The 18,629-nt window shown below is 41.3% G+C and overlaps 1 protein-coding gene across 1 annotated transcript; it reads right to left on the bottom strand.

Moving 5' to 3' along the window:
• Positions 1–2,563: 2,563 nt before the first annotated feature.
• On the bottom strand, positions 2,564–17,358 carry kcnk12 (potassium channel, subfamily K, member 12). The gene is made up of 2 exons (XM_026309843.1): positions 17,019–17,358; positions 2,564–3,456 (listed from the first exon to the last, which is right to left on the bottom strand). The coding sequence occupies exons 1-2, from the start codon at positions 17,356–17,358 to the stop codon at positions 2,564–2,566; spliced, it is 1,233 nt and encodes a 410-aa protein (XP_026165628.1).
• Positions 17,359–18,629: the final 1,271 nt, after the last annotated feature.

Below are 18,629 nucleotides of genomic sequence, written 5' to 3'. Positions count from 1 at the left end.
CCTGTGATTCTTAAAAGTCCCAGGACATTTGACACTTTGACACCGCGTTTGCAGTGTCTTCAAGCTTTATGTCACATCACCAATATACTCTCACTCAGCTGCTTCTTAGCCCGTCCGTTTGGGAGTTGTTGAAGCAATAGATTGACAGTTTGGGAAATACACATATTTGCTAATATGAAGTTACAGTAGGCAGCAGATTAGCTTAGCTTTACATAAAGAGTGAAAACAGGAGCAACAGCTAGATAGTCATAAAACATTTAGTAATTTGAATTTAACAAATGACGCATATCACATGCTGGTAGGCAGATTGTTTAACGACTGAGAATTCGGGGAAAGTACTAGGCTGGCTGTAAAACTCTCAAATTAACACATTATATCCCAACAACCTAGTTTTTTAAATGTTTTTTTTGACAAATGAATGTCACAAAAGTTTAAAAAATATATTTGATGTGGTTTTACTAGTAAGTTTCAGTCTTCCAGCTTCTAATTTCCCAAAATGTCAAACTTTAAAATCTATGTTCATTTTGTAACTGTAATATCTATATTTTTAGAGGGTAGCACTGACTGTGCAAGAGACGTGAGACTTCTTGTGTAGATATTTGAAAGCTACAATTAGAAAAATAGACTTTAAACAGTTCTCTGTTTTATATACAGTTATGTTGTATGGCTTTACCATAATGACATGCAAGTAAAACAAAGACAAGCCTGAAGGTTAAACTACCTGAGTCATTTTCTCTATTCCTCCTGGTGATACTGTGGAGTAAAGGGAATGATGAATGATATATATATATATAGATATATATATGCATGTACAGTACATTTATGGCATGTCTCATATTCACAGTGTGAGGGTGACGAGCGTGAGGAGAGATGAGATTTGCAGGATAAAGGAGGCAGGAGGGTTTTGCTGCAGTGCATGTGAAGTGAATGCAGACTTGACAAGAAAAAAAAGAGCCAGAGGCCCGTGGAGGATATAAGATGTTCAAGATGGACGGCAGGAAAAGTCGAGCCCTTGGCTGAGAATGGCTGCTGATTTGCGTTGGGCGTGAATGTGGATATGAAAGGAGCCAATTGATACCAGCTCTTGTACCAGCCCCTCTCCCTAATTCTGTTCATCACCATCTTCTCTTTATGAACATCAAACACTATCTCCCCACATTAAATCGCAGATGCCTTGGAAGAGATAGTCGCTAGCAAGAGGGACATTGATCATACCGCCGGACAGGATAGCACCACATCCCCTGCAAGCACTCTCTATCCATCAAACCCTAGCTACACATTTACACTGAAATCAAGAGGAAAATTAACCTCTGCAGGCTTTTGGATAACGCTTTGTTTCATAGAGAGAGACGATTATCGGCAATGACATCTCCCATGATGAATACAACAAATCCACACAAAAGATTAATCAGTGGAAATAAGACAGTGCTTTAGGGTTTTGTTTTCCACTCCAGCATCTGAGATTAACCTGGCTACTTTCAATATGCATCATTTCACATGAACCTATGGGCTGAAACCGTTGATATTTCACTTCCTTCTCCACCTCTCTCCACCCCCTCATATTTCACTTCAAGCTAACACGAACATGTGATTTATTCTGTTTTACAAATACATAAGTCTACATTCAAACAGTAATTAATCCATTGCAAGCCTTGATCATTTGTTTTCCTTGCAGACAGCTCTAAGCTCAAAAAGAAGAGAGAGGGAAGGTGTTGTAAGGTTCCTTCTTCTACCCTTCAAGTCAAAGTCTTTGGCCACTGAAGCATGTTCTGTGCTGATAAGAAGGCCAGTCCCTCTCTCATGAGAAATGGATTTTCATTCTTCAACTCTGCTCTTTTCTCTATCTTGAGCAATAGGAAATTACTCTTTGGGGTCCGTTAGTGTGGGCGCTGCAACATCACGCCCTCACTACAGGCCCGGCCGAAATCAGCGATGTCGCAGCCATGCTAAGCTAAACTTTGCTTTCCACACTTGCTTACAGAAAGAAAGAACTGCCTGAGGGTAAAACTTGACCCATGTCAAGAAAGAATGGGGGTTTGCACACATCAGTCGAATGTGTAGAAATGGTGCAAAAAATGCATGAGAAGTTTAATGCATAGATCAGAATGTGCTATATCATTCAATAATTACACTTTTCTGTACATTCAAATAAACTGCCAAGACCCCAAAACAATTAGGATTGCACTGCATGCTTCTCTTGGCTTCTTTACAGTACAACATTTCAGTGGTATAATACTGATATTTAAAAGACTTTGAATGATTTGTTCTGTGTTGGGTTTGAGACTAATGAAATGTGCGATGGGTGGTTCCCACACTTCTAGATTACCTAATACTTTTTACTTGACTCCGGGGTTCTCATTTCATGCCTTTATTATTAAGTCGTCACTAAAATCTTCACCGTCATTACCTGTATTATCATCACAGGCTTGTAGTTCCAAAAACTATCAAAAAAATTCTATGTGTCATGCATAAGAGGGTACACTGACAATCCATTTGTTGTATGGTGATCAACTTTAGGGTTTGTCACAAAGTAGGACAATAAATACTTTGTTCCGTTTCTTCTCTATCTGGAGTTACTCGTCTCTGCGAGCCTATTGTTCATGATACCGAGGGCACCAACACCCCCAGAGAAGCCATTATGGCGTGAGCTGCTACAGACTGTCCTGGGATATCCATTGGCCGACTCAGACAGCTGCTTCTGCATGATGGCCAGCGACACCTTGTTAGAGGCTGCCAAGTCTTTCATAGAGATCATTTCCCCTGATAATCTGCGTCCCTCAGTGTCACTATCACAAGGTCCATCTGAGTCGGGTGGCTGGCCAAACCGACCCTGGCGACCCTTGGAGCCCGGGCGGATGGCATTGCGTCTGCCCAGGAAGGCGTTAGCCTTGTTACAGCGCTGGCAAAACAAGCAGCTCATTTTTTCCAACATCCAGTTAAGAACCTGTTTGATAACAATAGAGATGACATTGAAGAGCGAGTAGATGCAGCACACACCCATTAGCATGAAGAGGAAGTTGGCCACCCTGTAGAGGCTTTGGTACTCGTAAGCTGCATTCTGGCTGCTAACAAAGTCCCCAAAGCCGATGGTGCTGAAGGTGACAAAGCAAAAATATAGCGAGTCTAAATAAGCCCAACCCTCCACTGGGGTGTACATGGCTGATGCACAACAGGAGATAGTGATGGCTGACAGGCCAAGAATCAGCATCACATGGTACACAGAGGGCTTCCAGCCTGGGAGGGAGTAGGCTGAGAAATCATGGCGGATGCCTGGCGGGAGTAGACCACTGTTCCTGATCCGCCGCTCCCTTACGGCCTTCATCACCACAGCCAGCAGTGTGATGATGCGCTCCAGGAAGAGGTTAAAGAAAAGGATGGTGGCAGCGCAGCCCAGAAGCCCATAAAAGATCAGGAAGACCTTCCCTGCAACTGTCACCGGTGTTGTCATCCCAAAGCCTGCAGAGACAGAAAAGAGATATCAGACAACTGAGACCTAACTGCGGCCAAAAACTAATTTTCACCTACAAGATGTTTCCTCGTGAGAAATTATGGTTTGAGAGAAGGGAAATGATGCGTGAAAACCAAACAACCTCTAATCTATGTGAGGATTTTAAGTGAGGCTTAAATCACCTTCCTGAATATTTGTACCACTAATGAAAAAGTGATGTTAAAGAAGAACATGACTGGCTTGGTGATAATTGCAAGACTAGAAATTTTCCTTGGAAAATAAGCATATATAAAGTCATGATAAAAAGATGATAATTAATAGATAATTAAAATATATATTTTTTAATCTGAGTCCATTTATTAGATTACATTTATTACATTGTGTTATATATATAAGAAGAACGTTCAGTGGCAATCTAACACGTCATCTATTACTGCATTTTAATGCATCAATTAATTTTGCAAATGTAAATACTACAGACACATGTGAAGATATGTTGAATTGTGTAAAGCCACTTGACACTGTATGTGCAGCATACAGCATGTTGCATATACTATTTAATGAGCTGTTTGTTAAAGATGTTGGGGCTGCAAAAATCAAGGACACAGGGGTTATTTTAAAGAGGAAGAGGATTCCATGAATACACTTAGGTAAGCCCTCTGAATATTTCTTTCTCAGCTACGTGGTTTGGCTTCCTGCTATGTTTTGATTTCTTAGTCAATTAAACTGAGTGTTCAAGCTGAAGAAATGTTATGAGAGGAGAGGAGAGGAGAGGAGAGGAGAGGAAAGGAGAGGAAAGGAAAGGAAAGGAAAGGAAAGGAAAGGAAAGGAAAGGAAAGGAAAGGAAAGGAAAGGAAAGGAAAGGAAAGGAAGGAGAGTATGTTTATGTATTCTGCATGTTAAAGAAACACTTCTCGATCTAAAGGAAAGTCACAGGTGCAGCTCTGACTTTGCAGCTTGCAGGCAGCTGCCTGCCAGAGTAGTATTACTATTGTGTGGCTAAAAAGCATAAATTGCAGTCAAGTGACAGAAATATACATAATGTTCTCTGCTTTCCTTTCATAATCCCGTGACCTTTCTGAGTTCTCCTGGGACTCATTTGTAGGGTCCATGCTGAGCAATACTGGTTTATGATGTGATTTTATCTTCACTGTTTAATCTAAATGATCTAACGTGGAAAACACTTTACTATATGCATTTTCTGAGGTTCAGGCAGCAAATCCTCTCTGTTACAGGAGACATAGGTTTGATTTTCATGTGCAAATTTTCCCTCTGTGCTTGTCCTATACATATACAGTACGGTCAAAGGTTATTTGCGCATATACTATGGAATATAGTATATGCACACATACTATACATATGGAACTGTTATGTCCCAATCCCAGGGGAAGTGTGAGGACACACATACAAACACATACAGAGCAATGTCATGAACAACAGATGGTATATTTCTCAACAAATAAAATCGTGCTGAAAGATCATCCAGTTCACTTCCAGGCCAAGGTTAATTGATTTTTCCATCAAAGCTACCGTCCATTTTAGGCTTCTTGGAGCATTAGGGCAGCGCTTTCCCCCATTTTTCCACCATCTCTCCTGTAACAATCCTTTTCAGGTAATAAATGACATCAATATCTGGACAGTGCCTCCTTTATGATACCCAAAATGGCTTTTTGACCTTATCGCTCTCACTGAAAGCCACTCTCCTGTGGGTTTGTTGTTGACAAGCCATGTCATTTAGAACAACACTGATTGATACAGATTGGTTTGTAGAGTCAAGAGAGGATATACAGATGTCCACACACCATATGCCTTACACACACACACACACACAGATAGGCTTGTGTAGGTTTTATTTATTTCACGATGCATGGAGTTATCTGGTTTTTGTAAAAGATAGTGACAAAGCTCAGTAAGTGACAGTGTGGAATTGTGGGATGACAGGAAGGTGATGAGTAGTGATTAGCCAAATTAAGTCCTTCAGTGAAATCCTATTTTAGTGTTTTATGGATAATTAATTAGCAGCCCAAGTCTCTGTAACGCAGCTGAATCATAGGGAAAACAGATTATATCTTCTCAGTGCCCACAGAGACGGTCTTCCGCACTGTCTCTCATTACCAAGTAAATTACCTAAGAGAGGAAAAGGCACCGGGCATTGATTTGGTGTAGCATTTCAAAGGCAGTAATCCAGGCAGCTGTGTCATGGCGAATTATATATAAAAAAAGGATAATAATAGAAAGCAAAGGACAGGGAAGCAAAAACCAAAGATGCAAACACTGCATGATTCACAAAGACCTCATTTATACTTCCAAACTCCTAATCAGAGGTTACGACTGAATTCACCAGTCCAGACCAATGGTCCTACACTGCTGACCTCAACACTTCAATCTGTCCACTCTGCCCAAGCCAAGATGAGTCATTTAATTCAGCAGAACTTGATAAGGCAGGAAACCATATGTGTGTTAATCCAATTCAACCAGAGCCATGGGAGAATGTTTATTCATTGCAGTTTAATAAAGTATGCTCAACTCAACATAAAAAATGATGCTTTGCTCTAATGGCTACTGCTGTTTGCACATGTAATTACACACTTGAGGTTCAACCAAAAGGAAAGTGATGGGAAAGATGCCATTAGTATCCATGAATTACCATTTGACAGTTTTAAGAGAAGAAGAACCTGCTTCAGTGGGTATCAGATGTGGGAAATGGAGTGAAAGACAAAATAAATCATTAGTGGACTGTAGTGATTTCACTGTTCAGGTCAGCTTTTATCACTAGTCAAGTTTAAATCAGTTGTGCTCAGCAGCAGTTGGAGGGCTGACAGCGTTACGGTTGAGGCAAATTACAATGGCTCATTAAGGAAGCTAAACAAATAGCACAGATTACTGAGAGTGGGGCTAATAGAAGTGGTGATGGACATCATGAATGTTCTGTGTTTCATTTGCTACATTTTGTAGACCTCTTTCCTCTAAACAGTAATCAGTCATCACTTTTAACCCAGAGAACCACTCTGACTGAAGGAGAGCTGTAGAAAAAAATAACACTCAAAAGGGATTTCATTATCTGGAGAGTCTGCTGCATGAAGGAGCTAACAGCAGTGCACTATTCAAAACACTCCTCAGATAAGAGAGTGAAATTTACCCTGATGAAATACATTGAATTGCACTGCTCCTTAACAGTTTGTGGTCGGAAACAAAATTAATTAGAAAATATTCTCACATTTGTTTAAATAAATGAAAAAGCCTCATAAGGCTAAAAGTGATCAAAAGTAGAAATGCTACATGGGATTAGAGGATAAGGGTGGAGATATTCTGTAACAAATCTTGTGAAATTATCAAAACCAATAACGTGTTAGTCCATCTCACAATAATTTCCAAGTCTGTGGCACTCAGCCCTATGACCATTTGCCATTATTGATACTTATAGTTGATCAAATGATTATAAGTAATAGCAAAATGTTATCCCCTGCTTGCTTTCAGCTCTACAGTATTTTTATCATCTGTTATCATCTGCCATAAAAGCACATTGCACACTGCACATCCATCCTTTTATCAATCCATCCATTTTCTATAGTACTTACTATCCTGGACTATCCAGTGTCTCAGGGGGGCTGGAGCCTAACCCAGGCTGACAGTGGGCCAGAGGCAGCATACAGCATCATCTGTTTATTACAAGGCTGACACCTAGAGACGAACACTCACATTCACACCTATGGGACAATTTAGAGTCACCAATCTGTGTGTCTTTGGACTGTGGGAGGAAGTATCTGGAGAGAAACCACGAAGACTTGGGGAGATCATGCAAACTCCACACAGAAAAGGGACAAACTGAAGTCAAACCTGGAACCTTCTTCCTGTGAGATGGCGGTACCCACCATTGCCCATGGACCACTGATGTGTTTTTAATATTGTATTCTATGGCACAGAGGTAAGGTAAAGTATGATAGACATTGGCATCACAGACAATACATGTTATTAGAATCAGTTGGTTTTGGTATTTTCTTGGGCTTGTTGACAATTAGAAAAATATTTAATACCACCAGAATAATCAGCATTGAAAATGTTATTTCTAAAAGGAAACATGGCATGGCAAACCATGGCAAGTAGAGACATAACTGTGAGTACAAAAGAAAACATGCTATAAATACTTGATATGCTTAGTGGAGTTATTGCAATTTTTATAGAAGTTACCCTGAAGCTTGTCAAGGTTGAAGCCTTGACACCTTTTAGTATCCTGAAACATGAACATCAATTCATTTTACTGGGAAAAAAAGCCTCATAGGGCCAGTCATCACAAAGCCATTGTAACAGGAGAATCCATTACAGTGGGAATGAGCTCAGATGTAATTGAGAGAATTGAACTGGCAACAGCTAAAGGAGTACAGAGTATGAGAGAGATATTGCATCGAGCCAAGTCAAAAGGGTTAAAGTTCCTAAAGGAGATGAGAATATAAAAGCACATCCAATAATGTTTACAGTGAAGGACATGTGCTGTAATCACTTGTCTCTCTAAGTGGTACTGAGTCCGAAGGTTAAAATCCCCCAACACAACTCTCTGTAGGCCTGAAAATGGACCCAAAGATTCATTATAGGACACTTCTGCAGACCAAAACTCAAAACTCTGCCTCCTGTTTTCTCCACATATCCCCAATTAATGACCTTAAAAACAATCTCTATGTCAGACCAACTGCACCTTACTATTGGGAATAGTCTTAAATTGGCCAGATAGGAACAGTAGGGGAAAAAATGCTATGCATGCCCATCCCTCTGATGACTGTGTTTCTGCAGCGAACAGGAAATCATTAGTCGTGGGGTGGCGAGGTGGGGGTCTGCAGAAAGGACAGAGGACTGAGGAAGCAACAACATGGCCAGACCTGAGACATCATCACCACACCATCTGCTGAGGAGCTACCAGGATTACAGGATAATAACAGGAACATACACACTACGCTGCCAGTTTTACAATAGGTCACATTCATGCCAAGTTTGGTTTAAGATCTGTGCACTGCATGCACAAATTAAACAAAGACCATAGAAATATTCATTTACAAAAATCCAAACCATACTCACACTGCAGTGCTTCTATGGGGCCCTGAAGCAAAACAATGCGGCTTTGAATTTCACACCCAGCTCACCCACACACAATACAGGGAATGTGCTAATTTGTATCTGTTCTGCATATCAAAGCATTGATAATAAGTGTTTTGTGCGCTGTACAATAATTACAAATAATGACTGAGGTTATCATAATGAAGTGTGTAGGTAGACTGGTAAATCAGTAAGCTGCTAGTTGATGGAGATATGAATTATATGAGTGACAGCTCAGACATATACACACTGTTAGAAGGTAACACAAAGCTTCTCACTGAAACACAAACTTAAATAACTTCTTTTCTCTGATTCGCTTGGGTCCTCCATAACTGAATTGAGCCTAGAGTTTTAAATTGTATCTCAGTATTTAATTCACTGGCAGATGGAGCCAGGGGGATTGATGAGCCTCCCGTTATCTGTATTGATTTATTGTCAAAAATATATGCTGCGCTGAATTTGGATCTGCGCCAACATCTATTGTTTTTGTTTATTTTTCAGTCTGTTTTTTCGTCACTGCAGAATTTAAACACACAGAACAAGTGGAGTCTGCATGCACACATGGAGGACATGGCTTAAAAAAAGCTAAATGAAAATTAAGATTCATGTTTCTTTATTCAAACAGTACCAGAGATTTTGTGTAGCTGAGGAGTAATAACTTCTCCTTGATCATATAAGGGCTAAGTCCTTATGCTTCCTATTACATTGTACTGTATGCACAGTGAATGTTTGAATAAGGGCTTAGCTTCATAAAGCCCTCTTCTATTATTCCCCACCAAAGTAAACACACCTGTTCAGGTAGAGCTTTTGAAACACCCTCCGATTGGTGCGATAAGCCTCCATGTGCAGTGTACTAGATAATACAGATTTGGTGCTCCATTAAGTCTACTGGTTGTCTTTCATAGCTGCATCATATGAAAACATACAGATCAGACATCACTGAGAGATGAATGCTTGAAGTTCAGCAAACATTTGATGTAATGGTTTTTAATTATTGGTAATGTGAAAGCAAAGGTCCCTGAAATATAAGGCAGTGGAAAAACCTGACTCCTGTCAGGGACTGCTAAATTACTGTCAGCTGAAATAATGATCTCAGATCATACGTAGAAAAACCACAGCAAGCTGCCTCAGAGAAATGATGAGGCAATGCTCTGATGCTCGCAATTAAATGATGTTTTACTTTTTATTAACTGAATGTGCCCGATATGATTCTGACACAGTCTGACTCCGCCAGAGGCTGCCAGCCTGAAAGTAGCTAAATAATTTGTGAATTAGGGAAAAGTGTGTGAAACACATTCAGCTATGTGTGATCACAGCATTTTCCAAGGACAGCCTTTCTTTCATTAAAAACCTAAATGTATGCCTAATGAATTTGTCCAAGTGGAAATAGAGGCTCTGTAGCTACAGAATTAGGTCTATTACATGATTTATTTCAAATCTTGTGCTGGCTGGAAGAAAACTTACAACCATTACAGCAGCTCAGACGTGTTTTTGGGCAGCAGAGTTAAACTCCAGCTGAGACACTCGGTGACTCGTGTGCATTTCACTGAGAGGCTCACATGGCTTTTCTAAACAATTTAAATAGCTTTTATGGTCAGATTCACATAGTGGCTCAGTTACAATAACAGTCATCTATTTACAAGCAGCCCTACCATTGGAACTGCCTTTCATTTGACTTGTGTCAGTCCGTAAGATGCAGTGACCCTGACTTTCACTACTGTGTGCCTGATGGTCTCAAGCTCCAGGGAGCACACACTGATCTGTCAAATGTTTCTGCCTGTAATCTAATCATAATGAGCAACCATCTTACTGATTCATATTCAAAATTCATGTGTGAGGTTACACTTTCACTGTTTTTGCTTAGTTTACACAGTTTTGACTGGAGCTCAGAGGGAAGTGATTTTATCAAGTTCGAGAGAACTTTCACTAATTTACAACCTGAGAGTCGATCTATTCTATTTTTAATGCTATTCCTTGGTGTTGTTTGCTTTTAGCCATTTTAAAGATGCAACATCTCAGCATGTCCTCCTGTCTCTCATCTTTCTCATTTCTCTCTCTCTCTCTCTCTCTCTCTCTCTCTCACACACACACACACACAACAGCTGGATAACTGCCAAATCATGCTGTTTGCCAACTTGCTGTTATCTTATTAAACTGGTAACTATTTATATAGTGTACATGAACCCAAGATGCAGATACTGGAAATGTTGTATGTGGAATTTCTATGCAGATTTTCTGCAACACTTCACTGCAAGTGAAGTGTCCTATTTTACAGCATCAAAGGTTGCCAACCACCCAGAGGTTTTAGGAAAGGGACGTTTTCTGATTATGATGAAAATTTTAACTCTCATAGTGTAAAGTCAGCATAGACATCAGCACTATTGGGTTATCAGGGAAAATGATGATTATGAAAAAATGAACACAGAGCTAAAATTTAAAATGCTCTGATAGGAAGCAGGTCTGAGGACTGCTCAGTGCAAAGTGCACACAGAGTTGAGCCTCTCTTTGGCTTCCAAAGCAATCCAACGCAAAGAGCAGAATCAGTGAAATGCTAATGTCACTGAGGAGGAGGAGGAAGCCCATCAAATCTGCTGCGTCCTCAAAATGGTCTTGGTGTCTCTTGATCATGATGATTTCACTGTGTGAGTTACTGTGTGTGGAGGAGTGCAAGCCTTAGCAAGTCAGGCCAGATTTATTACCCGTTGTGACAGAGCACAGTGGGGTGTGCAGCTATTCTGTACAGTGCTGCTAGGAAATATGGGGATTTATTGAAACCTGTGCCGTTCAGGAGGTTTGCAAGACACACACACACATATACACATTTCCACTCCACAGTAGGAAGCTAGTAACTGTGAGAAGGGTGAGATTGGAGGTATAAAACATTTTTTAGAAGCTGTGGGTTATGTGGTAAGATTTTTATTTCTGACTTTTATTCAAGTAGCCAATAAGTTACTGTAAGTCGCAGTCAATATATATTTTTATATTATTCAGCAATTTTTGTCATTTATTTTTTTGAATTAATACATATTAAGTTTATTTACAACATTGAGTCCATTATGTCGCACAAGAATGTGTACAGGATATTTAATGTTTTACCTCTTCTATCTGTGTAGGCCTTATGGTCAATCAATGGACAGCTTGCCATTAACATTGTTGCATCCTGTTTTATTCACATTTCCTCTTGCATCACCATGAGGTTCACATGACTGATTCTCCAATGAAATGTTCCTCCTGGAGGACTGATTTCCATGACATTTGGTCCACACATTGTCATGAGGTGGATTTTTCCATTTCCTGTCTGACTCTTATTTTGGTGTTCTAGTTCCTGTGTTCCTTAGATTAGTTAGAGGTAGCTTTGTTTCGCGTTAAGTTGATAATTTTCACCTGTGTTAACTAGTCTTCAGTTTTGTCCATATATACCCCCTGCTCTCTGTCGGAGCACTAAAGTAATGTTTGTTTGCCTGTATGAAGAGAGGGATTTGTTTCTTACGTCGAGTTGCGTTTCCATTTTTGCCTGTCTGCCTGCCCGTCGAGTGGCGGAGATTTTTCCTTGTGTTTGTTTGTGCCTGAACTCTGGGAAATAAACCTGCTTTTTGTCCTGCACTTGGGTCCTACCTCTCCTCCTTCGACAGCACCAACACCAATTTCATGACACACATTCATCTTTCCCTCAGGATAAACTACAATAAATCTCATGACCCCTTATGTTTTGAGAGTGTTACTTTTCTGGCAAACAAATGATTATTAGACCACTCTCATATTAGCCACTCCCGAGGGAAATAGTTGGTTCTTTAGCTGTTATGCGCCACTGTGTTCACCATTTAATCACTGTGTTTGTTTGTTTGGTGCTGAGCAGTCCCTGTACACTGGGTTAATCAGAACTTCTACATTTAAAACAGCTGCTGTTTATTTTTTTTTTGTTGTTTTTTTTTTTAGGATTGTTGAATAAAAATATTGATTCTTGTAACCTTGAGGTATCAAGTATATTGCAGTAGTGGTTTGTGTCAAATTCCTCCTTCGGGACACAATTTTTGTGCCGAGCATCTGGACCACACACAATCTAAAGTGACCTCCAGTGCCTTTCATGTGACTGAAAGCCCTCTGTTTTCCATTTTTAACAGTGACATTTCCTCTGAGTCTGTGATTTCATAGAGCAGCCCAGGAGATCTAAAGGGAAGGGGGATGGGGCAGCAGGAACAAGGAAGAGAATAGAGAGTCATAGTGACCGGCTTCAAATGGTTCTGTAAAGTGATCTTCGTCTCATTATATAATGCACTACTTGTGAAATATGAGCAACTTCTATTTTGTAACACAATTACAATGTTGTTCCACAGAAGCGTACAGTATAACAGGAGATGACTGAATGAATGAATCCAGATAAAGGAGTGCACTGTGGCAGATACGAACAGAGCGAAAGCGGTTAGATCGATGTTAGACGGGAGACAACACTGCTGAGAGACTAGCAGCAGGGCTGAAGTGAGAGACAGAAGGCAAGAACAAGTCTGAAATATCGCCGTGCACTGATAAATCTGCTTTCACAGATTGCAAACCTTTCCAACCCTTCCCCGAAAGCACATTCACAACATGCACCGACAGTACAACAACACAGATGGTTTTGTCCCAGTGAGGCAGCAATGAGTAGTTAATCTAAATAAGAACACAGCATAAAGCTCCAATACAGCTTGCCTTCAGCGCTCCTCCCGGTACACCATGTGACATTTCACACTGTTTAAATGCCAAATGCACGCTCCACTAGTATAAGGTGACATTGTCTTGTAACCTCAGTGATGGGAATTACCAGGCGTGGTACGGAACAAGAGAACAAATTTGGTTGGTACTTCTCTTCCAGATAAATTGGCCCTGGTCAGACAAGCATGTAATAGTAGCACATACCTCACAAGAGTGTCTCAGGGACTGCTGCCAAATCAGCACTTTTCAAATTGGCGCAAGAAGACGATGAGGAGAACACCCAGTAAACCGTTAGGCCTGATTGTTTACCAATAGTGCACAGCGGGAAGCATGGGAGAGGACGTTATCATCCATCCATCCATCCATCCATCTTCTATACCCGCTTTTCCTGTTCAGGGTCACGGGGATCCACTGGAGCCTATAGGACGTTATCATAATTTTTCTAATTCTTTCCTTGCAAAACAAGCTTGTAATTATCATGAGTTAACAAAATTTATTATTTCTTTCTCACAGCAAACTTGTTTTTGGAATGAATATAATGTCAGAATACATTTACATTTCTTTTGATCGCAGCATGTCAGCGCAGTTTACGTTGAGATTACAAGATTCAAGATGATTATTTGGTGAAAATGAGAAAAGTGAAGTTTCTCTGCTGTAGGAGCAATGTAATTAAATCAGATTTTGCACATATACTTCACACACACATATCCCATACACACCTGAACATATTCTAAAATCTAATTATACAGAGTTGGACAATTGGCAAATGCTGACTAAGACACTGCTAAGCCAATGCTGGCAACTTTGAAGGGAAGTCATTATTGCTCTCTTTTGGAGGTTAGAAATTGGACATTGTCTTACGACTCATTACTTTTACACTGCACATGGTCCGCATGGTTGTTAATATAGAAAATATTCATTAGCTCAGCTTTAAGCTAAGCTTTGAGGAGGTGTTGCCATCAGGTGCCTTACTGCAGGAGACCACTGACCTACTGAATATGGTCATTTAGGCTGGAGGTCTTGGCTTTACCACCTCTCTTACTGTGTAAACATAAGCTGTACATTGCATTACAATCCAGTGCCATTAGCCTGAGGGCACTTTCATTTTCAACCACTTTTTCGGTGTGGGACAGCTGATGGCTGTCCTGTGTACCCCAGGGAAGCCCATTCTGTCATCTTGCTGCAGCACAGCTCTGTACAGCCAGGGTTTAATTTGTTTTCTTCCCAACTTGCCTCATGTTGCAAATTGTGTACTGCATTAAGTTTAAATCAGACCTAATTTAAAGGAAAAAGTCTGTGAGGGTCTGTTTTGTGCTGTTTTGTTAAATTGTCCTATTTGCCTATGCTGCTTTTGTGACTTCTCTGAGTGGGTGGATATGAGTGTGATGGAGCAAGAAGCTGTAGTGGCTGCCAGGGGCAAGAAGAGGCAGGATAGAGTCTATCCCTGGCAATAAATAGCCCACAACACAATTCAAACCTGCGGCTGAATACTACCGAACATCTAACTGCCCTAACTGGCTTGTCCCACTCAATTTCAACAAGGTCGAAGCACTAAGTACACTTAGTCTTCATCCTGGGAGTACCTCTATATAGACAAAGTATTTCTCCAAAATGTCATTCCAGCAACTTATGATGAAACATACAAGACCTTAAACTGGTACAGAGAGCTGTCCTAATTGGCAGTCATCAGCTGTCAATCAATCAGCCTTGAGGGTTATAAATAACTTTAGATATTCATAGACTCTCTGTTTACAGAACAGATTCCTATGCCCTCTTTAATGCACAACACAGCAAACTTGTGTTGGAATATGTAGGGCAGGACAACACAACTAAGAGCTGCTGCTCGACAATGCTCCGACAGGATGAAATGAATGAAAAAACAAGATTAAAGACCGATGCCTGTGGCTGTAGTTTGACACAGTAGTGCTAAGTAAAAGAGGCATGTAGTGATTGAAATACTGTACTGAGATTGATTTTTTTCCACTGGCTTTTCTCAGCAACAAAAATAAATGTTCTTTGTTAACTCCTGAGGCAACATGTCAAGTAACTAATTTTTTTTTACATGGGTTAAAACCATATTTTAGAAAATGCTGCAGAGTCATTTTTGTGTGTCCTGCAGTGTTTCCTGAAATTGTAAATCAACACATGTAAACGCACTAAAGGCTGCTGAACCTGACCAGACCTCTGGGTGAACAAGTGCATGAGTTGGCCACAGTTTCACTTTCATTCTTCAAAGCAATACTGTAGAGGCACATCAAGTTGAACAAAGCGTCACTGCTGATTTGAAGCCTCTGCCACAGCAGAGTCAGAGGCGGGAAGTATTTGGGGGGAGTGTCTGGAACACACAGGGGGATAGCGCTCTGATAAAGGATTGTGTGGGGAGGCCCCTGGAACCCCTTTTATATCCCCAACTCACAAGCATGCAAAAAAAAAAAAAAAAAGAGTAGCACACAAGCCGGAGGGGTGGGGGTGGATGGAGATCAAAGCAAGATGAAAATCCAGACAGCAATCCATGCAAGTGCACAAAAAACAAATCCTGCAGAAAGAATCTCAACATCACCCTCTTCCCTTTTTTTCCCCAAGCAGCTGAGTCAGTTTATATGATCTGCTTGTCTGGGAAAGACTGTGCTGCTGCATGACCAGTGGAGCACAATAGATTTCATGTACACAAACACAGCTGCTGTGGTTCCCTCCTATGACTGGGTGAGCTAAGTGAATGGACCCCCTGGGAGCGCTGCATTTATGCTTTTATATTTGAAAGCAGAAGGTGGATAGGTGCGAAAAGTTCTCCTGACAAGCTTACAGCATGTAAAGGTCTGGCACATTCCCTGTTCATGTGAATTCAATTCTCCCTGTGCACCCATAAATAGCCACCATATGGCCCACCATTGGGTATCACCAATATGTGTGTATTTGTGTTTTGAGGGCAAGGTCAAATATAGACAGCTGCCGTGAGCACAAATTATTACCTGGACTGTGTTCACTTGCTCGTTCACCCGTTCACACTCAATCACTCACTTATTGCATGCTGTGTCTCTTCTATCAGTGAGGGATGGGCGGGGGAGAGGGGGCAGAGAGGGCCTCCAAGCCATCAGGCATGCAGCACTCCACACCATTGGCCCTCGGGGTGCCCTGTGAGGGACACTTGCTCTTTTCTGACCTATTGCACAAGTAAATGTTAAATGAGGGGGAGCAGACGGGGCTTCTCATTGACATTCCTCTTGGTCTGAATGGAAATATGGCAAAAAAAAAACAAAAAAAAAAACAACTGCACCCATGGGTGCTGTCCTATAGCCAGGGATGAGTGTGCCATTCCAAATGGCAGGCGAGTCAGATGTCGAGCTCGTTGCCAAAGTCCCTCTCAGCCAAAATGTAACACATGACTGCAAAAAACCAAAAATGTTAATCTGTCATTCTGTATGTAAGCCAGTGCACAGAAAGCAGCCTACAGGGACGACACCTCCAGTCCTTTTGATATCCAGACTGTCAGTAGTGATATGATTATTTAACACACAGGAGTCACATTAATATTAACCACTCTCCCATGCATTTATCTTGAATGAGGCCCCAATAATCATTCAGACTGCCATACCTATTAAATATATTAAATCCTTCTACTGTTTTAATGGTGTGAGATATTCACCCTATGTTTATTTGGAGTTTGCTTTGTATTTCTAAGGCTTCGTATGGGTTTGATTAAACGGAATAATACATGTTTTTCAGCAACTATTAAGAGAACACCATGTCTGCACCCAAAAGGTCAGGGAAATTGGTGAATGCTGCAGAGATCACCCACCTATAGTTGACACCACAGTTCCAACAAAATAAAAAGCCCCTGTAAAATCCCATCTTGGCCTCAGAGCATCAGCCCGGATCCCGGCGGCAATGGCAGCCTCGTACTCCCGCAGGAAGGAGTTAAGGTCCTGGAGGCTGATGTTGAAGGTCTCACTGAAGTTGTGGAGCGTCCCGTTCCAGCGGCCGTGAGCCCGCAGCTCCGAGGGCCTCTCTATGGCCGAGAAGACCGCAGCGCCGCACAGCAGGTACAGTAGGATGAGGATGGCGAGCAGCACGAAGCGGCCGTTGTCCTCGTTGAAGTGCAGGGAGCGGCAGCCGTGCAGTCGCTGGCCAGGCATCATCCAAATTTCAGCACCACTCGCGCGTCGGACAGCGACAAGCTCCACATCGGAGACGGCATTCACTTGTCTGCAGGTGTCCTCTGGAAGTCAATGTCCTGCCCTCTCACTGCACTTCTACACGCAACATTTCCTCTAGGTAGCCCACCACGTTGTCTCATCGTAGCTGTGGAGTAACAATATCTGTAGCTGAGAGGCAGAAAAACGCTCCACTTGTGGAAATAAGTGTGCAACTCTCTGGGGAAAGCTGCTGGGGCGCAGTTTCATGACAGATGCGTTTCTTTTCCTTACAGTTGTGGCACTGCAGTTGGTGTGAAGTGGACTGCAGCTTAAATCCAGCCGGACGAGCGTCTTTGTGTAAATGAAAGCAGCAGCAGCAGCAGCAGCAGCAGTACAGTCCGCTGCACCAAAATGACAAGTGACAGATTTCTGGGTCTCAGGAAAATCCCGTTCCCGGTCTCAGAGAAGTCATCTTTCCCCAGGCTTGCTCGGTCTGGAGAAGTGTGGAGCTGAAAGCTTCATGTGGACGTTATAGCGACACGTTGCATCTTATTTCTGCTTGTGTTGAGATCACTCTTCGCTATAAAGCGGAGTCTACAACGTCCTGCCACTAAAGGGGAGGGACAGCAGTTTGAAGAAGAGAGCCAGGCTGTGCAGCTGGCTGAGGAAAAGGAGTATCCCCGCGCGTCCTCAGTGGCTCTACAGTCCTCAGATAACAGGATTTACATGTTCATCACTCGAGTGCAGCCGTGTTACCTTGTGCCATGCGCACTGAGGATACTCTGCTCACTGGAAACTTACTGACTTTCTGCAGCGCACTGTACGCACAGATGCAAAAACAAAAAGTACACTCCTGAAACGAGCTGCTTACAAAGTTTTTAAAAGCGGAGGCCAGGACACAGAAAAATAAAGAACTAATCACTGGTGAAAGAAATCCGATAATATACTTGAAATAAAAGTAGCCATACAGCCATAAAAAACATACCCCATTGCATTCAAATACAAAATTACTAAAAGTATTTCATAACATTAAAAGAAAAAAGTAGTCTAATGGGTGCTGTTAAATTTGTAGTTTAATTATTACACAGTGTATTGGATTATTATGAAAGGTGCTTAAAAGTGAAAAGCTATGTTTCACCTTAAAGGTTGAGCCTTAGGCAATATCATTTAATTTATACCTATTTCTGTGGTTTTCTCACTATTTCTCATTTGAATTGATGAATGAATAAAGATTAATGTGGTGGAATAAAATAGATATAATATTTCTCAGCACT

Source organism: Mastacembelus armatus, chromosome 15, assembly GCF_900324485.2.
Source record: "Mastacembelus armatus chromosome 15, fMasArm1.2, whole genome shotgun sequence".
Lineage (NCBI taxonomy): Eukaryota > Metazoa > Chordata > Actinopteri > Synbranchiformes > Mastacembelidae > Mastacembelus > Mastacembelus armatus.
Note: the sequence above shows the minus strand (reverse complement) of the source record. Positions and strands in the feature narration are given on the sequence as shown.

What these genes read in the sequence shown, in the direction of transcription:
- kcnk12 (XM_026309843.1), bottom strand. Translation starts at nt 17,358, where the DNA reads ATGATGCCTGGCCAGCGACTGCACGGCTGCCGCTCCCTGCACTTCAAC. An exon ending in AACTGTGGTGTCAACTATAG is followed by an intron (nt 3,457 to 17,018) that starts GTGGGTGATCTC and finishes CTGTCTCTGCAG; the next exon opens with GCTTTGGGATGACAACACCG.